The 25,873-nt window shown below is 43.5% G+C and overlaps 1 protein-coding gene across 2 annotated transcripts in view; it reads right to left on the reverse strand.

The window, feature by feature from the left end:
• Nucleotides 1–25,873, reverse strand: part of ACOT11 (acyl-CoA thioesterase 11) — a 58,956-nt gene that overhangs the window by 22,429 nt on the left and 10,654 nt on the right. The window contains exons 2-5 of one of the 2 annotated variants that reach the window (XM_083619416.1): nucleotides 10,816–10,963; nucleotides 7,770–7,839; nucleotides 3,158–3,208; nucleotides 3–63 (exon numbers count right to left, since the gene is read on the reverse strand). In XM_083619416.1, coding sequence (XP_083475542.1) covers nucleotides 3–63; nucleotides 3,158–3,208; nucleotides 7,770–7,839; nucleotides 10,816–10,945 — 312 coding nt within the window. In that variant the 5' untranslated portion in view covers nucleotides 10,946–10,963. The remainder of the gene's footprint in view (nucleotides 1–2; nucleotides 64–3,157; nucleotides 3,209–7,769; nucleotides 7,840–10,815; nucleotides 10,964–25,873) is intronic. The other variant, XM_083619417.1, reaches the window with a different exon arrangement.

Raw genomic sequence — 25,873 nt, forward strand, 5'->3', positions numbered from 1 at the left:
ACCTCCATGCTAGAGTTAAATGCTCGGTTCACTTTTGCTTTGATGTTGACAACCTGCCCAACACTAGGGATAGGGGAGAAAAGATAAATAAGATGAGAAACATTAAAATGCAATTGGTAGAAAGCATCCTGTGGTTCTGATATGCAGGAGTTCTACCTGACTGGTGGGCCCTGCGCGACAATACTGCTGTCATGGTCCATTTGTTAAGATAGCTTTCTGCTCAAATCACTCCCACCGGGTGTCTAGAAGCAACACAGTCAGATTAATTCCTGAGGCCTGTAAGTTAGGTCACCCGGACAGTTCACGGAACGGCTGAGAGGAAGCACTGGATAGGCCTAGAGATTTATGGGATGGAAATTATTTTTTCCCCTCCCCACCAGGTCCCAAGTGGAAGACTTCGTAGGCCCAGGCCTCATGTAGTTTTCTGGTTCATCAGAAAAGGGCACATAGATAAGATTTCACCCATGGCTAAACACACATTTAAATCATATCTACCTCTCTATAAAGGAAGCGGGATGTGTCATCCCTCAAAAAGTTATCTGCCTGGGTTCAGAGACGCTCAGCTTTAATATAAGCTCTCAAGCGCAATGGCAAGTCTCTCTCCCCTTTCAGTTTCTCAGTAAAAAATAAAATAAAATCCCCCAATGGTGAGAACAGAATAAGGTTAGGCAGGATAGTCACAGCCTGCCTTAAACACTTCATTTCAACACAGGACTTTCCTTAAGCTTCTCCATCAGATCAGCCCAGATATGAGATGTAGGAGTTCGTTAAGCACACCACAACATTGATATGATAGTGAAGGATACCACCACCCTCGTGCTACAAGCCAAGTGAATCTGCTTGGCATGAAGCCAGGCTCAAGTGCTCCCACGTGGTGTTTTGTCTAGGGGTGCTTCCAGACAGCTGTTCCTTGTGGAATCTGTGCTCTTCGTGAATGCACATTTCTGCCAATATCACTGACATTAAAAACCCAGCCCACAATTTCTCCCATTTAAATCTGCTGCAGGCAACACATTTACAATATCCCAATGACCCATTTAGAAAACTGAGCCCCCGTCTGGAAGCACCTTATGAGTAGACACAGCCTCTTTAAGGACACATCCTCTTACTGCCACCCAGTTCAATTGCTGATGAAACTCAAAGTGATGTTTTTCAGGTAGGGTCAAACAGCAGAGTAAAAACTGAATTAATAATATTTTAGAATCACACGCCATTAGCTGGAGATTAACTCTCACAGTTTAAGTGCTATATTCTGAAATGGAAGTTGTCTCAGGGTGCAGGGGTGTGTGTGTATATATATATATACACACACATACACAAGTGGAAACAATGGATTTCAAAAGCGAACTGCCTTCATACTGGCCTTAACACCCAAAAGGTATACTATTACAATAAACACAGATCCCAAGCAAAGATTCACCCACTAACCTAGTTTCTTTCACACAAACCCTTCATTTCATTGACTAAACTCTCAGAAATTATATGCAGACAAGTAATTATTTTGCAATAAAGGCATTTGACATGCAAAAGGCACGCAAGTAAGATCAAGAACTAAATTAAATGTCTCTGTCAGAATATTGAAGATTTTGCCCCATTTCAAAGGGACGTGTTACTTAAATCAGGGAGTGAACAATTTACGAATGTTATTCCAAAACAGTTTGCTTCAAAGCACATTTTTTTAAAAAAACAACACATAAGATTTAGAGAGGATCAACTTCCTTCTTCTTAGAGTTGTTGGTAGTTTGTTGACAATTCTGAACTGGAAAGAACAGTCAAGAAACTAAGCCAGAAAGGTGAAAGCAACAAAACTATTCAGCTCTTTGACAGACTATGCCAGAGGCAAGCAATGTTTCTGGACTACAGCTCCCATCATTCTTAGCTACTGGCCATGCTGGCTAGGGCTGATGGGTGATGTAGTCCAACAGCATCTGAAGGTAACCACATTTTGAACTGCAAAGCCCAGAAGTAGCCAAAAAACATGCACTGGCTCAGTTTTACTAAATGCTATGCGTGCATATTGATTCTTGTGTGAATTATAAAATGATGTCTGATCTGAATGATGGACTAAAGAAAGAATTTTGCCCCACCTGGTATAGCATGACTTCTCTCATGAAGCACAATCCAATGCATGCTTCTCCAGAAATAATAAGGTCCCACTGTGCTCAGTAGGACTTATACCGCAAGACCCAGGAAAATGCAGAAAGGATTTCAGCAATGCTTTGGGGTATAGCTTCTACCAAAAAATTTAGCACATGTAGATATATGTATGTGTGTGTTTAAAACAATGGTTTGCATAATGTATGAAGAAAATACATAATGAAAAAAATAATAGTTGGGGGAAGCTATTTTTAGAGTCCCTGTGCATGACCAGAGTATTGCTAATATCTCTGGATGACACTGCAGGACTGGGTTACATTTGCCTTCAGTTGACATTCAGAAAATGCATTCATATGACTTTAAGTAGAAAACATTGCTCATCTGAAGCACGATTCCCAGAGAGTTGTGTGGATTTCAGATTTTCCGGATGATTTGGTCAGATGAAGCTTTCTGAACTCCTACTTAGGGGTCTAATTGCAGTTAATACATAACAGTTTGAATCGCTGCCTTTTTGAAAGTCATTCTTCATTCTGGTAACTAACAGGCTCCGACACTACTCACTCTTCCCCTTTAATACTCCTGACCTGGATTTGGGACATAGAAGTAAAGAGCTATTAGGGGCTGAAGTCCCTCCTTCATCCCACAAAACACAACCTACTCCCTTTCCATCCACTCATAGAGTACTATGAAGAAAATTAAATTGCTCCCATAAAACGAGCCCTTCATCTGGCAACTGCATCTTTTCTAGAAGCCAGAACAGCAGATGGACAAAGCATCCCTTCATTTTTCACACAACAATTTTATAGTCCCATGTGCACCCTGTGAAGAGTTACAGTTTGTTTTAGAGCCGGAAAGATGGAAAGAACATCTGCAAGCTGCAGAAAGTGAATATTACACTTTTTGAGAATCGCCTCTGTGCACAGGAAAAGCAGGCTAGTCGGTGCATTCTGAATATCGTGTCAGTTAGGTTAATTAACACCAGTATCTCAGGACATCAGTGGGTTAGGAGATCAGCAATCTAGTCTATTGCTGTAAACATTTGTACTGCAAAGGCTCATACCAGGCTTCGTCCTTCCCACATAGGCACCAAGGAGACTTTACATGCAGCTGTCTAATACAAAAGGATAAGGAGGGAAACAAAGCAAAGTGGAGCTGAAAAAGAAAGAAGTCGCCTCTCGCAATATAAAATATACATTTGCATAAACTCTGTGGGACCTAAGGGGTGTGTTTCATTACAGGACCTTAATTGTCCAACCCACCAGGTCAACATAACTGAGTGGCACTGGAACATTCTTATAGATGCTTTCCAGCTGTGGGAGAACAGGGAGAAGGGTAGGCTTAAACGTGGACAGACAAAAGGCCAGCAGGCACTGCCCATATTTTCTATTCATATCAAAAGGGGAAAGTTCCGTCTACTGGACAGTGTCCGACATGAACCCAGATCAGAGTCCAAACCCCAAAATTCACTAGCCTTTGGCTAGTCTCCATCTAGCCCACCTTACAAGTCTGTTGTGTCGATTAAAAGGTGCTGAATAACCTGTGCTGATTCTTGCTCCCTCCCCCCATGTTTTTAAAGTGAACATTATTGGGCTTCTGATCTTGAGACAAAACACTGATCCAAGAGTTCCTGCACAGACACACCTTGCTTGTACCCAAGAAGCCAACCCAAGTTAGTGGGCTACGGGTCTTAATTTACCCCTCATTTTTAGCACCATTCAAGCTGCTCTCAGGTGTGAAGACAATCCTGGCTCATATTTCTCTGCTTATTTCCAGTCTGCGTATGTTGTTTGAATGCTGGCGTTGATCAGGGAATATGTGGCTTGCAGGAAGTCTTGCACCTTTAATTTGTCTTTATTTGCTTCCCTGGAGTGTAATAACCCCTGCTCAAGAACTAAAGTACTGTTTCGAAGTTCCAGTGTTTTATATATAGTACACTCTAACCACGATCATTATCACTTAATAGAGCACTCACAAAACATAACTTACTGTCTTCCACAGCATATGCAGCCATGCGCTTTGGCTCAGAAACATCTCCCTTTGACTATCTTTTCAAGGTTTGGGGTGCTCTTTGATCCAGGCTTGCCTTAGGAAAGCTAAGCAGTATCCATGTCTTGAAACACCTGCCTGCAGCTGGAGCTGCAGCACTAGCTGCAGCCTCTCCTTGACAGAGATAGCCTGGTCATAATTATCTACACTCTATCCCATTTAGACTACTGTAATTTTTGCTATATGGGGCTGTCCTTGAAGACAGGAAACTTCTCTTGCTTCAACCCATAGCAGCTAGAGGACTAACTAGGCAGACAGAACACCCTTTTTTAAAAAAAAATTAAAAAGGCACTGGCTCCTTGTTCCTCTCTAATCCCAAACCACTATGCTAGTTTTAACCTTTTAAAACCATGATCTGTTTGGGTCCAAGACTGCCTGTTCCTTCATGGACCTGTCCAAACATTAAGAGCATCCACAGAAGCCCATCTCTGGGTTCTCCCCCTTTGAAGGAGAGGGAAGTGGTGGCTGGAGGTAGTAGCATTTCAGCTCCAACTCTGGAATGCCCTCTTCATTTCAGAGAACCTCTCCTGGCACCAAATTTGATGTCCATTCAGTGCCAAGTAGAGACCTTTTTATATGCCATGGGGTTCTTTAAAAAAAAGTTTCCTTGTTTTAACTGTTGCTGCTCTGCTGCACTTTTACTGTGACTTGTATTTTTACCGTTTCATTTGTAAACCACTCAGAGATCCTTTGGGCCTGAAGTGGCAGAGTATAAATATCTGAGATAAATAAAGGATCTCCAAAGCATAGCTTCTCTAGAAATTTGTAAAGGCTGACAGTGCACCTGGGTTCCCCTAAAACAGAGTTTCCCAAACTTGGATCTCCAGTTGTTTTTGGACTACAATTCCCATCATCCCTGACTACTGATCCTGCTAGCTAGGGATGATGGGAGCTGTAGTGCAAAAAGAGCTGGAGACCAAAGTTTGGGGAAACCTGCCCTAAAAACTATATGAAAGCCACGTTCTGACAAGCTCCAGAGACCACAGACAGACCTACAACCACAGGAAAGGCTAGGCAACATTTGCTGGAAGTGGCCAGGGTACATTGTTCGTCTGTGTAAATGACAAGGAAGTACCAGAGGCTCACAGCTGACAAGGCTGTCAAGGAGGAGACATGCCCTTTCCCAAGCATCCAAACTTTGGCTGAGAGAGGGCATCCAGGTGGTAGTAAATGGGACATAATAATCTGTGGCAGGAATAGAGAACCTGTGGTCCTTCGGAGGCTGTTGGACTACAACTCCCTTCTGCTTCAGACCATTGGCCACACTGGCTGGGGCTGATGGGAGTTGAAGTCCAACAACATCTGGAGGACTAACCCATTCCTGATCTGAAGCCATATTGAGAGTCATGCAGATTGTTAGTAAATCCACACATATAAAAGAATCAAGATGATGGGTACTCAAGTGGAATATAAAAGTTTAAAGTATTACCAAAAAAAGGCAAAACTCCAAATTCACCCATTCTTCCGACAGCTTTCCCAAAAGAAGGACACGACCACCCACCCCGTAAGCTAGAAAAAAGGACCTAGGTTTTTACATACCTGCCCTCTGAAAAAGAAGCCCACTTAATCTCTCACCGCTGCCTGAAAGGTGCTTTATTAATTTTTAACACAGACAGGTATGCCACAGAGCTTGCGCTTACCATAATGATTTCATGCCATTTGTGTAACACATGAACATATTCAAATACGAACGGCAGGATAATAAAAATTCAGCATGAACGTTCTGTTTCAGAAAATTCGCTTCAAGGCTTTAAGTTTAAATATAAGCACCATGGGGGAGGACCATCGGTCAATGGCAGGGCGCCTGCTTCGCATGCAGAATGTCCCTGACATCTCCATGTGGGCCTAGGAAGCTGCCTTCTACCATATCAGACTGTCCATCTATTCTAGCCCAGTATTGTCTACGCCAGCTGCTTTTGGTCCCATCATCTCTGACCACTGGTCCTGCTAGCTAGGGATGATGGGAGTTGTAGTCCAAAAAAACAGCTGGATGCCTAAGTTTGGAGAACCCTGGTCTACACTGACTGGCAGTGGCTCTCCAGGGTTTCAGACGGGGGACATTCTGTGTAAACCACCTAGAGCCAATGGGTGATCAAGCAGGATATAAATCCTGTTAATTAATTAATTAATTAATTAATTAATTAAATTCCCAGCACTACCAGGAGCTGCCTGGGATTTAACCATATGCCTTCTGCACATACGGCAGTTGCTCTGTCGCCTAAGAACAGCCCATCTCAAAAGTCCCCCATTGGGAAAGACCCATCTGAAACCCTGGAGAGTTGCTGTCAGTGAAGGCAATACTGAGTTTGATAGGCAGATGGTCCTCATTCAGTACAAGGCACGTTCCTGTGCCCTGAAGGAGTTTGTTTTGTGACCTTCTTCTAGGAGAAGATGGAGAGGGGTCATTGCTCAGTAGAAGAGAGCATGCTTTTCGTGCAGAAGATCCCTGGCATCTCCAGTTGAGACGACCTCAGGAAAGGCCTCTGCTTGGTGCACTGGAGAGGCATTGCCAGTCAAGGGACATCATACAGGGCTAGAGAGACAAATACTTTGACCTGGTATATTAACAGGAATTGAAATAAATAAAGCTGGTTAACAGAAGAACAAATATGTTCTTGCAGCTGACACACATGTCACTGTGTAAGATGATGCAGCTGCACATTTTGGCACCGGCTCATTTTCTAAATCAGAGAGGTGCTGAGGCTCAAGCCCTCTGAGAAGTCGTAATCCTATAATCCCCCAAACATCCTCCCCAAACGCCAGATGTGTCGGGTGGGCTGTGGTCAGTAGGGAAGGCAGCTTCCTGCAAATGCTCCAAATACTCTCTTCGTTCTTGGAACAGAACCGACCTTCAAACAGAACCGAATTCAAAACAGGTCCCGAGTCTGCTCCAATTAAACCTTCTATCTGGGATGTCAACTTGTGTGTAATGTTACTCTTAAATATAATACCTGAAGGGAGCTAGAGTAAGTATGTAGGAGGACAGCGGGGACATGGGTGCTAGTGCTGCACCCCCATCCTCATCACCTTCCAAATTGTCAATGTAGTCCTGGATACTCCCTGAACACTTTAGGAAACCCTAGAAAAACAGGATTCTAAAATGCATAGGGAGACCCCTAAAGTACAGGGGACTCCCCACTTCAGAGGCCACTCTTCCCTGAATTGGGGAGAGATGGGATAAACAGGGGTTGGAGGGAGTATGCCTGCCCCCCTGTCTTCCCCAAATGTGCTATTTATTTGCAAGCAAAACACATGAATAAGGATGCTATAACAAGGGAATAAAAGATTTCCCAGACCCTCCGCATCTGCACTGCATTCTTTGTTAAGGGCACACGCCAAAGGTGAGGCCTGTTTTGCAATGCTGCACTGAAACAGCAGAGCTGGAACACCCCATCTTAATGGATAAGGAGAAACCATTGATTTTTCAACCTAATATTTTTCATTGGCTTTCCCAGTAAAAGGAAAGGAATGGGGGGAAAACAACCCAGAGAAGTTACCCAGGCTCAAAAGGGCTAATTAACATGGCACATATTTCTACTACTTCTGCATTTGCTAAAGGCACATTTTAAAAAATCCAGTTAAAAATCCAGTTAAACTGCAATGAGGCAAGGAAGTGAGGCAGTTACCTAATTGTGTGCTCAAAATAGATATCATCCACTGAAGCTGTGACGCAGGGGCAGCCAGCATGCCTCTCGGCTGAAAAGGCAAACAAACCACATTAGTTATGTACATCATTGCAGCAAACAGGGATCTTTCTGTTCACAGTAATTACAGTTGCAGGCTTAGAATGGAAACAAGAAGCCTTGGTTGCAGGAACAAAACCGGCACCATGGTAGGACGCATAAAACTGCAGAGTCCAGCACATGTGCCTGCTATGTTAAGAAGCACTCTCACAATTATCCCCACATGCAGAAATGGTGGGGGGGGGGGAATCCCAGGCAGGTGATCACCCAATTGCCTAAAAAGCTGCTGTTGGAACATTGGCATTCAAAATGTTTTTTCAGCTCTTTGCATAGTTGACTCCTAAAGATTTGATGCTGGGTCTTTGGTATCTGAAATACTGTATTCAAAAGGCTACGCTTCTCTTCTAGAATGGTGGTTTACCTATATCCAGAACCCCCAACATGCCCCCTACCAACCTCAGGCTTTTTACTCATGTTTTTTGGCCTGGGAGGTTATTGCAAGGTTTGCCAGGTTTTTTCGAAGGTGGGGACTGCTTTTATTTTGCGCTTTATTTTGGCCTACATGTGGGTGTTTTTGCCTCTTCTTGCAGGGAGGGTGGAGGGGAGGTGGCTCTGAGCACTGTCAGCTTTTCTTCCAGGAGATGAACATTTTGTGGTGCCCAAAGCAAAGACTTCTGAACATGCAGCTGGGCCCCTGAAAAGGTTGGTGATCTCTCTAATTGTATGATTATTGTTACCTTCCAAGCTTCATTTTAATTTAAGAAGGTATCTTTCCACTGTGCAAGCAGCTCCATAAACAGCAATATACCCTTCTCAATAGTTTTTCTTTGCATCAGAAGTTCAGGTCAGTTGAAGTATTGGCACTAAAAAGCCCATAAGTTGTAATCAGTTTTAATTGACAGATTTAATCAATTAAAGGTTTACTTGATTAACGGTGAGTGCCAATTTAATTAGCAAGGTCAAATTTTAATTTGTGGAGTTAAGGTAGGGGTAGGAAATCTTCTGTAGCCCGAGAGCAACATTCCATAGTACATTCAAGTGGGGGAGGGCAAAGCCAAAGTGGGTGGGACAATGGGTGGAATACTTACCTTTGTATGACAGGCTACATTCCAAAATTCATTCACACAGAAATTAGAGGTTTCTACACACAACACTCTCCATCTAAGCAAATACCAGCTACAGTGCTAAAGAGAACCCAATGGAAGTATTTGTATAAGTCGTTTCTCTAAAGGTGTCTGAGTACTACCTAGGGACTCCCACTTCTGAACCATTTGCTCTGATGCAGCAGTAAAAGGAGGGTTTTTCTGGGGAAAGCGCCAGGAGAAAACAACAACATTTGGACACGGAGCTTTAAAGCTCAGACCTGTGCTTAGAAACATGGCACGAAAGAAAGTGTGCATGAGCCCTTAGATTGTTTTAGAAAGATTGGACAAATTGAGAGAACATATTGGAAGCTATTAGCTATGACAGTTAAATGGAACCTCCCAGGTGAGAGGCAGTCTACCTTTGAATGCCCAGTGCCGAGCAAAGTATATACAAGGAAGAAGGGGCATTTGCTTGTATGTCCTGGAAGTGTCAGTAGTATAAGTAGTGTCTATCAGGCTACTGTGGGAAAGCAGGTTGCTGTATGGAATAGGCCTCGGTTCTGATCCAACAGGGCTGTTCTTATGGATTGTGCAGATTCCTCTGCGGACGTCTGGCAGGTGAGCAATCCTGCCTGTCAGTGTACAGGACTAGAGTGCATTAAGTCTTTCCCAAAACTCTGATCATTACAACAGCTTGACTTGGGCACATTTAAAGTGAAATACGCTCATTGATTAAGCCCCTCAGATTCATCTGCTTTCAAAATGCAAGCTCCTTTATGAAGTTCCTTAGTAGTGCTTCTACAATGTAGTTAAAGGTTCTAAAGGCAATATGCCCAGAGGAAAAAACAAATAAGCTGCACTCTATAATAAGGACCAATAACAGTGGGCATGGCTGCTCTGGTTTGGTTGGGGGTGGTTTCCCCTAGCTTGCTTTGAGATATATGGCTTTTCTCCACCAGCACTTTTGGCCTGGTGGTCTTTCCGTCAGGGGATTCTCTGCTTGTGCAGTTACACTCTTGATCTGCTGATCAACAACTAGTTTTATGATAGGGAAGCTTTGAGATGAAGTTGGACACTGGTGAGACATGCACCCCACCACCACCATTGCACCCCATGAACCCTCTTGTCACAGCCCTCCATGCCCTTCTGTCTTGCCTCTGAACTGGAAATGGGCATCTTCTTCTTGGTGCCAAAGAAAGCCTCCAGCTGCCAGCCCAGCTTACCGTAATTCACAATTCAAAACCACACTAACTGACTGCTCATTCTGTTTTGTTTTGTTTTGTTTTGTTTTGTTTTGTTTTGTTTTGTTTTGTTTTGTTTTGTTTGCCACTTCAGTTGTTCCCCATACATGTGTGCACGAACATTATTTTTATTTCACAGTTACCACTAGCTCAGGGAATAAAATATGAAGAAAAAAGACAAAGTTCCAAACGAGACTGACTTTAGCTCAGAGAAGTTTCTCTCACGGTTTTGTTTTTCAGAGCGGTAGGGAAGGGGGATAGAGGTCTCTAAGTGGGGAGCGCCAAGTTGTACCCCTTCCTCTTTCCCTCTGAAAGTCCACGGGTGCAGGGAGCCTTCACGTGTACAGGCTTCCCCACGATATGGCGTCCCTTCCGACGTTTCCGTCCGCGCTCCCGCCCCCAGATTTATTGGGTATGAAGAAAAACAGGCGAGGCTCGCCCGTTGCCCTAAAAGCCTTTTTTTTTTTTTTTTTTTTTTTTTTGCCTCTCACTTGCGCGGCGAGGGCTTACGCCGGAACTCGCTCGGTCCACCTTAAGAGCGAGCATCGAGCAAGCCGAGGTCGTGCTCGCGCGCGCGCGCGCTTTAGATCCAGCCGAGGGCAGGTTGCCAAGAAACGAGCTCCCGCCCCTCCGCGTGCCCGAGGCGAGTCCGCGGCGGCTCACCGGAGAGGCAGGCGGCCGTGTCGATCCATTTGAGGAGCTGCCCAATGCTGAGCTCGCGGCGGTGGTTGGTGTGGCAGGGCTGCACCATCTGACTCATCTGCACCTCGGTGGCATTCCGGTAACTCTCCATGGGCCCCTCCGGCGAGCTCTGAGGGGGAAAGGAGAGAGAGAGAGAGAACAAAGCAGAGAGTCAGCGCGGAGAGAAAGCAAGACGCCGCCCGGCTGCAGTCTGGATGCCCGATTTCCTCCAGTGCGTTATGCAGCGCGTTTAGCACACTTATTCACACACTTATGGACGCTACATCCCTTCTTGACCCATCAAAAAGGGAAGCCCCCACAACCATGGGAGTAGCCAAGCGGGGAGCAGGGAGGGCAGCTGCCCCCCAAATCAAGCAAATAAATAAAAATACTTAACTAAAAGTAGAAATGGTGAAAAGATTCTGACAGGTTTTTCTCAGCACTTGGGGTCAAAAGAAAGTAATTAAAAACCACTGTTGTTGATATATTTCATTCTGAATCTGCTAGACAGAGCCAGGCAGAGGATGGTGACAGGTGGTGTCCTGCCCGCCCCAACATAAATCCTGGCTACACCCATGCCCACAACCCACACTTTGATGACACCTAGGGGTGGACCAAATGCTTTTTAATATCTATGGCAACACAAACCTCAAACCCATGCTTTTGGTGGACTGAAACCACCTCAAAAAAGGTTAGTTAATGGCCTCCAAAGGAATTATTTCCCAAATAAATCACCTTCTTTTTTCTGCCCCACAAATTCAAGGCAGTAGTGAAAACTATTTAGCAACTGACCAATCGCAGGCAAAAGGAGCTTCTGGTTAAACCAAACACTTCCACCACATCCCCAAAACCAAACACTTCTACACCCCAAAATCCCTCCAACATTTACCAACCCTAATCCCTGGGATAGGGAATCTGGCCCTCCTGGTATTATTAGACTACAGCTCCTGTCATCCCCAAACACCAGCCATGCTGGCGAGGGTGGATGGGAGTTGGGAATCCAACAACATCTGGAGGGCCACAGGTTCCCCGGCCCTGTTCTTTGGGGCAAGTTTGGCATGAGCTAAATCAAAAGCAGCTGTCAACTGGGAGCCAAAGGATGTGTCAGAATTCCTGATGCATATGCAAGGAATAAACAAGGACAACATGAGTGGCAATGCAATTCCTCAAACCAAGAAGCAAAAAAAATAAAATGGTCTGAACCAATTTGAGTTGCACAATTATTATTTTTTAATAAGGCTAGTCTCTCCAGCTGTCTTTCCATGAAAGCACTGTGCATAGTGCCTGCTCAGCGACTTGATGCCTGTGCAAGCATTGTTATTGCACCCTTAAAAAAAAAAAAGTACTAGTTCCTATACAAGAGATGTGGCAGGAAGAGGCTTTATTGAATCCCAGCTGACCACTTTTGAAAATATTAATAACAGCCAGTAACACTTTCCCAAGACTAGTGTATTATTGATGCTTCCTGATTTTCATTTGTGACTTCCTACCCAATGACCCACCTTAAACCGGAGGGTCATTGGTGTTAGTCTGTTCAGGAAAACGCAATGTCTTGTAGCATCTTAAAGACCAGCAAATCAGCATAAAATCTCTGACATTTAGTTATTGTGGGGGAAAATAACATAACTTATGGGTCTCAAAGGGACAGGAAGATTCTGGCCATTTCTACTCAGTATGGTGGGATTTATTTCATCTAGTTTATAGTTTCAGATTTATAGGTATCTCTCCCTGCACAGTCTAGATAAATATGGATGTCATGATCTTAGATTGGCTGTTATTATTTAATATGTTTTGGGCTCTGTATGCTAAGGCTTTAGTTGGATATATTATGGTTTTGTTGTTGTTTATCTGTGGTTCTATCTTAATTTGAAAACTAATAAAAATAAACTGAAAAAAGACTTATCAAATCTAGTCTACGAAAGTGCATGCCACAACACAGTCCATCAGATGCATGAAATGTAATCCTTAAACGGCAGGTAAATATGCACACATAACATTTGCATTATTGGATTCTACTCACAAAGCAGGGTTGGTAGTAACAGAAACATCTTGACATTGGTAAACTACTAAAACACATAACACAATTTAAAAAACCCAAAACTTTACCAGCTTTGGGATAAAAGCAAGAGTGGAAGCTTTTCTTTCACCTCAGTGGACTAACTGGGATGTCCTTTCCTAATTGGGATGATAATGGTTAGTAGTCCTCATGACATGGAGAGAATTGTTTTCCTGCTCACAACAGGATATTTCAGAAACAGCAGCACAGAATTCACCCTCTTCTCATGCTCCCGTCCTCTTGTTCAGTGCATGGAAGGAGTGACCTCTGCACATCAAGCAGAGCACAAGAATGGGCTGTATCATACATAGCGTATACAACTGAGTGTACAGGCCATACATTGCTTATGTAGTGCCTAACCCATGGAGGTCAAAGGGCACAATCTCACTCCCCTCCACAAACTGATTGAATATGTGGAGCAGAATGTAATAGTGGCACTCTTGGCTATAATAACGAAGTGGGCAAACACTTTGTACACAAGCTGTGCCATGTCAGAACACAGGAAAGGCTTAAAGAAAAGGTTTAAAAAGGGCACAGCATCTTTGAACAACTAGCCCCCAAGTTACTGTGCTGAGCCTCAGTGGTGTTGAACAGTGAACGCGCCTATGAGACTTGCACAAGTACATTCCCTGATGCAATCAAGATGACAATGAATGGGGAAAAGATCACCTTTGCTCTTTAACCCTTTGGAAATGAGAGAGTGTTGAAACAATTGCATGCTGTAAAAAGGAACATTTGTGGAGTACAGGCAGCATGCTTTAAGCATGCACTTTTAATGCACACACACACACAAAATGGCATGAAGAACTTAAAAAAAATATCCATAGCAAGTGTCAGCCATGCACATGAGGGGTGCAGAGAAAGAAAGGGGGAGGCAGGCTCTCCTTGCAATCTTCCTTTTGGCACTGGGAGTTCGAGCAGAGGAACGAACTTGCAGGATATACTTCAGACAAGACTACGGATTGCTCGACATTACTTTCACCCAATATGGATATTAATACTGGTCTTTGGAAAATAATATATTTGATGGTACAAACATCCATTTTGTTTCTGATATATGTGCTGGGAGGCAACCACCAGTATATAAAGTGACTTCCTGATCAGTGTTTCAGAATTAGAAGGTATTTGTGACATCATTATCCTATTCTATTTTACATTTTGTCTAGGATACATTTGTTTTGTATATTAGAAAAAAATACAATACAGTATTATTTTAGGCACCAATAACAGCCCTGAGGCAGAGCAGGGAATAAGAAAAGGTAAAAGGGAGGCCATCAGGGGTTTGCATTGAAACGAAACTTCTCTCTGGCAAACTTACTACACCCTTCCTAAACATAAGCTCTTCCACTTCACCGCTGTTATAACAGACTCCCCTTTCACATAAGCTTGGACACGAGAAGCTGGCAATTATTTGCTTTGCTGAAACACAAAAGCTGGGATTTGCTGAGAGGGTTAGGCGCTCAACAGCCACTGAAGTTCAGTGATTCTCGTAAGCCACATACACACAAAGCGGGAGTTGCCCTGGCTTAGGGGTTAACCCCCCACTGTGGTCTACCTGAAAATTAATTCATATAAGCACCTGAACTCTCGGAAGTGCTCTTTTTTATATACAGTGGTACCTCGGGTTACAGACGCTTCAGGTTACAGACTCTGCTAACCCTGAAATAGTAGCTCAGGTTAAGAACTTTGCTTCAGGATGAGAACAGAAATCACACGATGACGTCGCGGTGGCAGCGGGAGGCCCCATTAGTTAAAGTGGTACCTCAGGTTAAAAACAGTTTCAGGTTAAGAACGGACCTCCAGAATGAATTAAGTTCTTAACCCAAGGTACCACTGAAGAAGGGTCCCCCATCACCGCATCACTTTACAGAAGGACCTTTCCTGACTGAGAAAGGTGCTGGAGTAATGCAACATGGGCTATCCAAAATTGACCCTGGAGCAAATATGCATTTGGGGGTATAAGCAGAAAAGACTGTTCTACATAGACCTTTTCTCATTGTTTTTGCTGGGGTTTTCGAAGACAGTGGAAAAAGTCGGTTTTTAAAAAGGGCTTGAGTTTTTTAATGTATGGGGGTGTGGTGTGGGGAGGTGTAAAACCGGAATCTTTCGAAAAGAATAGCCATAATGCTTAAGTTGAAAAAAATTATAGGGAATTCAAATAGCAGATATGAGGGTGCCCCCATACTAGTATTACAGTAAAAAGAAAACAGAAACAAAAAGCATATATGCTCCCTGAAGGGCCCCATTTGGTCAAAAAATTAGATTTTTTTTTTTAATGTTAAAATAACACACTTTGTTGCATTTTGATTGGTCCCAATAAAGGTACTGCCCAATTGCGAATTTTGGAGTTTTTAAGAAACTGTAAGCTTGGAGTATGTTTTGTGATATGTAAATGTGTTTATTGGAACTGTACACATAGAGCATCCTTAACAGATACATCAGCACATGATCATTCCGAATGACTCATCTACTATTTAAGGTAGATCAAGTTACTAGCCTGAAATCCTTTCTCCATCCATTGCATGCAAGTTGAAGAGTTAGAGCCAAATGAAAATTGTATACATGTTTGTTTCTAACAAACCATCTATACATTAACAAATGTTTTTGGCGTTTTTTTCAATTGCCCAGATAATTTCTTTAGCTACTGTCCTGCACAGTTAAATTGCTCTTATCCAACTGACTACAACCAGATTGAAGGTGCCCAACTGTGCAGAGGATACCAGCTTTGGCTTCTGCATTTAGATTTCTCTCTCTCTCTCTTCCCCTCCCCACTCTCATATATGTTACATACACATATAGACACACACACATTACATAGAATTTAAATACTTATAAAGATTATCAGTTGTCTTGTTGGAATGTCAGTAGCTATGGAAATATAATCAAACACACACAGTGCAATTTCACAAATTCTAAAATTCTAAAGTCCAATATAAACAAAAGAAACATTGTCTGTTCTTCAGATTGTTTTCTACAGAAAACACCTTGCAGGAAAAATGGGGAGAAGTGCTTGTAGACCTCGATCTCTTGATTGTCTTTTAATTTTTAGATTTTGACCCGACAGTTGCCTTTTTATACCAATATTGCAGCAAACTAATCTGAAGATGAGTAATTCACTAGACATCAGACACTAGCCTAGAATTGTGGCCTGAACTTCCCTCATCTAGGCCTAGATGTGCCCCACTCACTTGTATCATCAGGAGTTCTTTGTCGTAACAGCTTGAAATTGACACAACAGGGAAATAAAAGGAAGCAAATACAGGCTGCAGTGGGAGCAATCTTCCCATTAAAACAGTTTCTCTGGGTCAACAACAACAGAACGCATCCCCTCCTCTTGGACAGATCCCACTTTTCTTAGTACTTCTAGGAGTGCTCCATTTAGATAACTGCTGATACAACCTAAGGTTCTAGAAGGACTGGTGTTTCCAAAGGCAGGTAGATCTCACCATCCTGCAGCAAAAATCACTTCCAGTTTCTCTCCCAGCCATTGATTAACTCGGGGAAGCCAAGACCCTTTCACTGATAATTAACAATACAGACATGCCACAAGAATTCTACCCGGCTGAACAAACGTCTGTTACAACTGTATGTAACTGGCAGCCACTTAAGTCAAACCTACTATCCAATTTCAAGTCAATTCCATGCCTACACACAAGTGATAAGCCAGGATACCTATATTTAGCAGCTTTGGGGCCACTTACAGAGACATAAGCCAACCAAATCAATCTCTCTCTCTCTCTCTCTCTCTCTCACACACACACACACACTTTTGATCTCATGGCAATGTGGTTCTTAAGAGTTTTGCTGCATTCAAGTGTATAGATGTAATAGGCAGGTTGCAAGTTGTTATGAGAACAAAATTCTACTGGAAAAACAAAAGGCAAGCAAACTTTTGAAGTACACATTCAACAATAATGTTTTCATACAACTTCCTTTCCAAAGCAAAGAAGTCAAGCTGCTTCGTTCCACTACTGCTCTGTCCGCTGCTAACTTTGCTATTGGGAGCAACAACCTGACCTACTCCAGGAATGCTGCTGCTGCTCCTCCCTCCATCTCGGCTCCAGGCACACCTTGCCCACAGGCCTTTTCTCCTGGAAGCACGAAACCCAACTCCTGACATGAGTGTTACACGCCACCCCAACCTCTGTGTGGTGCAAAATTCCAGGAGTCCAAATGCTTGCCCAGGGTTCGCGTTCTCCAAGCCTTGATTAAATTCTAACATTTACTAAATCCAGGAATTGTGGGTGCTTTGCGCCCACAAACTCTGGCACCCAAACTCATAACAATACAGCAATAAAAAACATAAGCAGCACAGAAGTGGCCACACATAAGGGAACATTGGCAGTGAACAGGACTGAGAAAATGGTCAGTTCATGGATTCTAGGGAGAAATAGCTCTGCTCTCTGCAAAAGCACCAGTTTCAAAACAAAAACTAAAATCATACAGGCCACCCCTACTTTCAAGCAGTTACCAGATCAGAGGCTTCCGGTTGTCTGAATACACATTACTATGACAGAGATTAAAGTGGCCTGGTGCTCACCTACAAGTAATAAGCAATTTAGGTCCATAACCATTTTTCTATGCAAGAGTATTTGCGGTCATAATGATCTAATAGCATTTATACGGGTGAAACAAAAGAACGTTTGATATGGCATTAAACATGCTGTACAGTGCATGTTTGATTTGATTAGGAGTAATGGTGGTTCCTTTATCCGCCAGCCAAGTCTAGTGAAGAGTAATGTGCAACACAAAAACTTGCACATTCTCCTATACCAGTTTGTTAGTTCCCTAAAAAAGGAATAAAGCACAATCCTACCTTACTTATTTTTCCTTTCCCATACTTCATTCTCTAATATGGCAACAATAGTTTAGGCTTATTAATCAAACTACTCCAGCCTAACAGAGATAAAAGATTTGAGCAGTGACACATGGATCAAGCTTTCTGGGAGTGTTTTGGAGAGCCCCGCAAGCAGGCAGAGAAAGGCACAGAGCACAGGTCAGTGGCCGCCTGCTTTCTTTGACGAACAAGTTTGTCTTGTGCTTTGCCTAGAAATCTCCACACGCCTCACATGACTTCAGCTGCAATGCCAGGAGTGAAACGTCCAGGAGCTGCCGAAGGAGAGCAATTTAGTGACAGCCCAGGCGCCCACATGAGAGTGAATCAGAGCGAGCCTCTAGGGTGGTACTCCAATTGAAAAGGGATTGCTGGGTGTCATTGCGACAGCAAATGGAGATAATCAAGGGCATTGTTTTTCTGAAATGAAGCATGGGAAGCGTTTAAAAATAGAAGAGAAGATTCGGACAAAAACAGAAACCTCAAGCCCATACTTTAGCCCAAATTGTTCACCATCTGACATTCCACCAACCTTCCTTCCTCAGGCTGCTGTTTTGGAAACAGGCCAGCCAGCGCCAGAGACACAAATGCAGCAGGACAAGAGGGAAAGAGAAAAACTCAAGTTTATTTCTGATCTTTGTAACCTGGATTCTTGTTGAGTCTCGCAGTAGAAGTTTGCATCCCTAGAAGCTGGCAGTCTTGGCACAAATCAGGAAAGAAAGCTTCAGAAGGAGCAAGAGGGAACAGAAAAGATGATTGCACCAACTTGTGCTTCCCCTTATAGACGTAACTTGAAGCAGCCGTCAACAATATTGAATCAAAAGGTCTGTTTTAGTGCAAATCCAAGTCCTGTATAGCAAGATGTCTGTCTTCAACTGCCACGGCTCCAGCACAACAGAGAATGGCTCAAAAAATCAAGGGTGGTATGGGGCAGTCCAACTTTCACTCTAAACAAGTGGTGACAACCCCTATAACCACACCCCCCAAATAGTGTCCATACCCCCAAGATTCCTGGGAGCTGTAGTCTGTTAAGGGTGCTGAAAGCTGTTAGGAGACCCCTATTCCCCTCATAGAGCTACAGTTTCCAGAATTCCTTGGGAAGAGGGATTGTTAAACCACTCTGGAAACTGTAGTTCTGTGAGGGGAATAGGGGTCTCCTAACAGCTCTCAGCACTCTTAACAAACTACAGTTCCCGGGATTCTTGAGGGAAAGCCATGACTGTTTCAAGTGGTATGATACTGCTTTAGATATATAGTGCAGATGGGGCCATAGAAGAGTGAGCTGTACTTGGGCTGTGGAGAACTGAGTCCACATTCTTGATGAACCATGGAGTTGGCAGTGCGACCTTAGCCCACTTACTGGCCTGAGCCTAGTCTGCCTAAAAAAGGCATCACGGGTAAGGCCCAAACTGTCCTCCAACCCCCAAAGTGAGACCCACTGGCAAATTTTATTTACTTAATAAATTAATATATTGCCCTTCCTCCTACAGGAGCTCAGGACAGCAGGTACTGCTCCAGCAGATATTGCCATTGCTTCTACTTTGCATTTTGCCTCTGCTGCATTCCTGCTTTCAGTTGCATGCATAGGCTGCCACAGCAGTTGCATTTGGCTCGCAACATGGATCCTCCATCTTAAATGCTCACTGTTCTAATACCCTGCCTATTAATCCTTTGGTGGTCATGTGGGCTGAGGAAAAGCAGAAGGAAATTAAAAAAAAAAATCTGAATGCCCACCACCAACCTTTGCACTTTTCATTAGCACCTGGCCGGAACAAGAAAAAAAAAATCAGTTGTGCGGACCAAGACCACCCCTAGAAGAATAGTCATTCAGAGCAAAGACTTTCCCAACTCACAATTTCAATAGGAAACGCAGCTCTTTTCCCAGGCGAGTCATCACATCCTGAAACTACGCAACACGAGGAAGGAGCTTTTCTTAAGAACTGAAATGTCAACTAACTCCTTTTTGTTGCGGCAGCAGGATTCAAGACAACTGAATTATTTCAGCATATGAACGAAAAGGCTTCACTCAGCTTCAGTAGAACCAAATTCCTAGAACAGCCCCTTTGACACCACTGCTCAGCGGACTGCGAAATAAGTGAGAAGTGCTTACCACAGAATACAAAGAGCACACAGTACGACGACGTCATTATTTGCCCACAGGACAGCTCACATTTGTATGCCAAGGGCTTCCAGAGAAAGGGTCTTTGTCTGCATTATGAAGTCTAGATGTGACGATTGTGCAGCTAAAGTGTATCACATCACAAGTATACCAACATTTGGTATTTTCATAGTGCAGCTTTTTAAAAAGAAGTCTCTACTCCTGCACGCCTCCCCTAAGCAGCCCTAAGGGGCTGTGAAGAGTTGTCTGGAGACATGTGGAAACACCTGCCCCTTAGGCATGCCACCGCCTGGGCCAAGTGGGCCACAAAGTGGCAACAGTGTGAAATGTAGGTGCCAGGTTCTGATGAAGATGCTGGCTTCCAATTGAACTATCACTGCATTTCAAGGGCATTATGCTTTTCCATCGTTGTGAACCTTAGCACGTCCTGCGAGCCCCTTCGACTCTTCGTCTTTGTTTTCTATTAGTCTTGGCTCATCACGCTTGGCCCTTCTTCAGAGTGAGGTGGGGAGACTGCCAGCGCCCCCTCTGCTAACACAACAAAATGCTAAGTGGAGCGAGAGGGGCAGTGTGCGTGTTTGCATGTGTGGGTGAAACTGTTACCCGCCAGCCCTCCTGAGCTCCTTCATCTGGCTAAGAGAAACAACCAACGCAAACCTTCCCAGCCACGGATTTCAGTGGTGGTTCTGCCAAACTACAGGGTCCTGAAAGCAGCAAACCACAAAGAACACACATGGCACGTGTTGAGCATACCTTTGAAGTACACAACAGAAAGGCTGCAAAACAAAAATTTGAGAAGCGCCATGTTTGAAAAAAAGAATAATCAATCAAGATCCTTTATTAGGCATAGCAAACCACACATTATCAAACAGACACCATATACAAATTGTGCAAAATACGGACTCAACATAACAAGGTTTGTCCCAGTCGTATCTAAAAAAGAATAATGAAATCACATGTACATTAACCTGGAAGTCACTTCCATTGGATATAGTGGAAGCTGCTTCAGAGCAAACATGCATAGCCGCATGCCTGATACCTGCTATTCCTGATCTTCCAGCAGCTAAACCCCAAGTAGGAAGCTCCCTGGAACTAAACTAAGTACAGGGAGGGACTCAGTGGACTGTCATAAAGAATTCTATACATTGCAAGCACATAGTGTGCAAGCAATAGAGTCTAGATTTTCCAATTGCATGTGAATACTGGCTCGGAATGTGAAACTCACATCCCTGGCAACTGCCCATGTGATTTGAACCTCGAAGAATGACTTTTTTCAGGACCATTCAAACAACCATTCTAAGAAGGACTGCAGGTGCCAAGCCAAGGCATACTTGAGTTCTGCTCAATGTGAAATAGTTGGGTAGTTCCTTTGCCACAGCGCTGCCTGCCTTTGCTAATTTTAGAGCGATTGGATTGGACTGGGAGTCATGCCTGCAGAAAAGGAGGCACTTCTCCTGGTGCCCCCACCAAGTGAGGCACAACATGTGGAAAGGGCCTTCTCAGTGGTGGCAGCCTAATTTTGGAATTAGGTGTCTTCGCTGTGGACTTTACACAGCACCAAGAGAATACTTTTTATATTTCCAGCCTTTGTAAGTTTCTAAATCCACTGAAATTTAGATGAGTTTTAGTGACATTGTTCTTCTGCTGAATGTTTTTTAGGCTGGAATTTATTTAATGTTTCTATAGTTCTGCCGTTCATGGATTTTAATGCTTTCATTGCTTGTAAGCTACCCATTGTTTGGGTGGCATATAAAAGCTGTCAATAAACAAACAAGTTGTCACATGATGACTTCACAATAAGCATAAAAGCCCATGTTTTCACAACTTTAAATACTCATTATTTGTTTGTTTTGTATTTAAAGCCCACCAAAACTGTCACAATTGAAGCAAGCACAATTCAAACTAAAATCATAGCAGCAAAACTACAAAACTAACCAATAACAAAATTAATGAAACAGCAGCAGAGAACAGCAATATAGTCAGAGGGAAGACACCTATTCAACCAAAGACCTGGGTAAAGAGCTGTGTTTTGACCAATCGTCAAACAGTTGACAAGAGGCTCCTCAGAAGGGAGGCCATTCTGCAATGTGGGGGGCCACTACCAAGAAGGCCACCTCCCAACAACACTGCTCCTCAAACAACAAAGAGTGGTGGCACTGTCAGCAAGGCCTCCATTGCAGTGCAGTGAAGAGAGCTTTAGCTTGATATGTGGAGAGACCCACCTTTTTAGGTATTTAAAGCAGCTCCCACATGGCAGCCATAACATGTGCACAGGTCTTGAGGCAGCTGCCATATTTCGTGCTGAAGGAAGCCTACGCTAAATGAGATTCTTAATCAACGATATGTTGCAAAACACAGTTAAGGCTCTTCTCAATGACCTGATATTGGTCATGACGACTTCTATGTCGTAACATCATGGGAGGAGTGTTTCCAGCTCCCCTGCCCTTGGAAGCCTTGTAAGAAACTGCAGCAGGAGGGGAAGCTGAGTAACACCACAGGAGGAATTGCTGCCTGACTGGGTAACGTCAACAAGGCAGTGGTTTTGGGGGGAAGTCAAGACAAATATATTTGATCACACTGACTTGATCCTTGGCTAATGTGCAGCAGACACAACAGCAGTGGCTGGAACATCTAGGACCAAGGCAGAACTGTTCAAACTCCTTTGCTATTTTTGCTATTGCCAGGAAGAGTAATGTTGCTACATTTTATGTACTGAAATGCTTTTTAATGCAGTAACATTTACCGTATGTTGCTGTTTTGACATTGCTGTTATTATGAAGCCTATGGACCTATTTGTGATACCTCAGTGGTCCATTTACAATACTAAGCCAGCTTCTGGAAGCACCCTTGAACAAGGGAGGCAAACAAAAGCACCTTTAGCAACAGCACTGGCTGTTGTTGCTTCATGTCAGGGCTCAGTTACACCATCAATGCTGTTAGTCCTAAATGCTTTTAGATTTTGGGCTCAGCCACACTTCTACTTGCCCCATGCCTAGAAAGCATGAATCCAATCGGTTTTCCATTTGTCCTGTGCCTACTAGGCATGGGTTCAAGCAGTTCTGTTTTTGCCCCACCACTTTTCCCTGAAAACTCCGCTCTTTAGCGCTAAATCAGAGCAAACGTCAATCCAGAGGAAACCTGAGGGACATTTGCTCCGATTCATCTGTAAAGAACAGGAAAAGCAGAAGTGTGTGGGAGTCCTTACTGGACAACAGACAACAGTGAGCCTTCCAAAGACCACAGGGCACTAGATCTTGTGTTTCTGAACCCTCCTCAGTGTCACTACCTCCATGACTTCCCAAACCACCTGACTCTTGTGCATTTGAGAATTCATCTTCCAACAGCCACAGTCCTCTTGTCTCCCCCCCCCCTGTAAATAGTAATAGTAATTTATTATTTGTACCCCGCCCTTATGGCTGGGTTTCCCCAGCCACACTGGGCGGCTTCCAACAAAGATTAAAAATACATTAAAATGTCACACATTAAAAACTTCCCTGAACAGGGCTGCCTTCAGATGTCTTCTGAATGTCAGGTAGTTGTTTATCTCTTTGACATCTGATGAGAGGGCGTTCTACAGGGCGGGCGCCACTACCAAGAAGGCCCTCTGCCTGGTTCCCTGTAGCTTAGCTTCTCACAGTGAGGGAACCGCCAGAAGGCCCTCGGTGCTGGACCTCAGTGTCCAGGCAGAACGATGGGGGTGGAGATGCTCCTACAGGCATACTGGGCCGAGGCCGTTTAGGGCTTTAAAGGTCAACACCAACACTTTTGGTAAATCTTTTGTCAGTTTCCTGCTGGTTCTTCTCCTACATCACAGTGGAATATTATATTATTATTATTATTATTATTGTTATTATTATTATTATTATTGCAGGAATTTTATACTGGCTAAGTGCTTTTACTCGAGCCATCATTCAACAAAGATCTTCCAGAGATTTTCACCTCAGAGTCTGGTGCCAATTCTAAGGACTAGATGATAGGGAAAGACTATCCCAACCACATAATAGCTTGGGCTTTTTCAGAGCCTCTTGTGGTCCTGTTTTAGGGCCAAAACACTGAGGTAGTAGTAGTAATAGTATAGCAAGCAGCAGCATGTGAAATTCCCATTCAATAATGTGCTTGGAAGCCCTGTCACCAATCAGTTCTAAAAATGTAGACCTGGGTGGGAGTCGACAAGCAAGCTAGGCCATTTGATAGGTTTTAGACAGCTCTACGATGCCAGCTCAAAAATGTAAAAAGAAATGCACACCTAGGAATAAAAATGGAAGAGGTGCAAAATGCTAATTTTCCCTGCCTGAGAATTAATTCTAACAGAGGTTTTGATCAGTTCTCAGAAGATAGGCTTTTGTTTACTTGCCCTTCAGGAAAGGAAAGCTAATGACACTAATAAATGACTATTCAATATGAACAATAAGAGAAAGAAAAAGTGACAAGCTGTTAACTAGACAAGCTGTATAATTAAGGCCAAGCTGGTGGTGGAGGTTGATTTTTTCCCCCTTCAGAGAACAAGGACTCTGGAGCTACAGCAAAATGTCTCAGTTCTGGAAATTAGGCTTTAAAATGAAGAACATTTAATGTAATGAAGACAGAAACTTGACATCACCTTTGTTGTCATATTAAATTGCCCTCTCTTGAATGTATTTAGCTACATAAAAAGGAATTAAGGACAGGTTCTAATTGCTCCAGTCTCCTACAAGAAATTTCTTTTCCCTTTTTCTTTTTAAGAGAGGTTGTGTTCGACAGGATCTCTGCTATTAATCAGGTGCCTTCCCCTGAAGTTAACAAATCCTGCTTAAAGAATAGGATCTGGTGTTAACATGGGGTGTGATTAGAAAGGACAGAAGCCTTTGAAAGCCAAGGCATTGAAATCTGGCCTAGCCAAGCAGGAGTCAGTCAGTAAGTCCGATTCTTTCCTTTTTTAAGTCACAGCATGTCTCTGCAGAGAAGACATTAAAAGCCAGTGGACAAAATCCTAGAGAACACACCGCAATAGAAAACTTTGTATTCCTAACAGGAATTAGACATCCTAACGGGCCTTTCCCCTTCCCTTCAGAGCGTGCAGGATCAGGGCAACAGCCTCTGAATGTGCAGGAATGCAACTTAATATTCACGGTGCAACATTCATAAGAAGTCACAGCACGTCTGTGCCACTGCAGAGATTGGATATTTATGCACAGCTCCCCCCCCCCCAAGTATTGTCGTGAAGGGGGGTGGGCTTGCTTTGCTTACGGCTAGTTTTTACTCTTCCCTGGCCTAGCAGAGGCAGTATGCAGATGTTGCATCTCAGGGAGGGGAAAGTAGAAGGAGGCACAGAAAAGGATATGGAAAGCAACGCTGGCAAAACAGACCTATCTGGATTACAAATTCTCATACGTTAAGTCGTGCTAGCCAAGATGTAAAACTCCAGAGGCCCAATTCATGTAAACAAGCTTGTGGAAAGGGGAGGGTCAAAATAAGCACGTGTCAGAAACGGGCATATTTGCATGTCAGATGGGTTATACTGTATATGGACATTATGTTATGCATGACCATCTCCCACCCCCGGTTGTTTCTAATGGGGCCATCACACATCAGCTGATTTGTAGGCCAGAAATTATACAGCAATAGTGGGCAGCATGGAAGAGATGGATAAAATCAAACCTACTTCCAGCCAACAGCCTTCCAGCCCCTAAATTCTGCACTAGCTGCTGTTTCCCATCTTCAAAGGTAAACCCATGTCATGGATACTAGTCCGCAAGAGGTGCTGGGCTGGGTCACAGCCTGCCCAAGGAGAATGTCAAGCAAAGGCTGTTGTTGTTGTTGCTGCTGCTGCTGTTGTGCCCCTAAGAGTTCAAAGCATCATGCTCCTTCCTGTCCCATACACATTTCACACTTCTAATTATATTTGGAGAAGCTCTGCAAACATTTTGTTCCACCTACTGTTATCTGGCCAGTAAGGTCTCTGCAGCGTTCAGCCAATCTGAATTCAAAAGTATAGTTATGGCAAAGAGATCCCTCCTATGTGCATCTAAACAGAAAAACCATGTGACTGATC

The sequence above is a fragment of the Podarcis filfolensis genome, assembly GCF_964270895.1.
Source record: "Podarcis filfolensis genome assembly, chromosome: 6".
Taxonomy (NCBI): Eukaryota; Metazoa; Chordata; class Lepidosauria; order Squamata; family Lacertidae; genus Podarcis; species Podarcis filfolensis.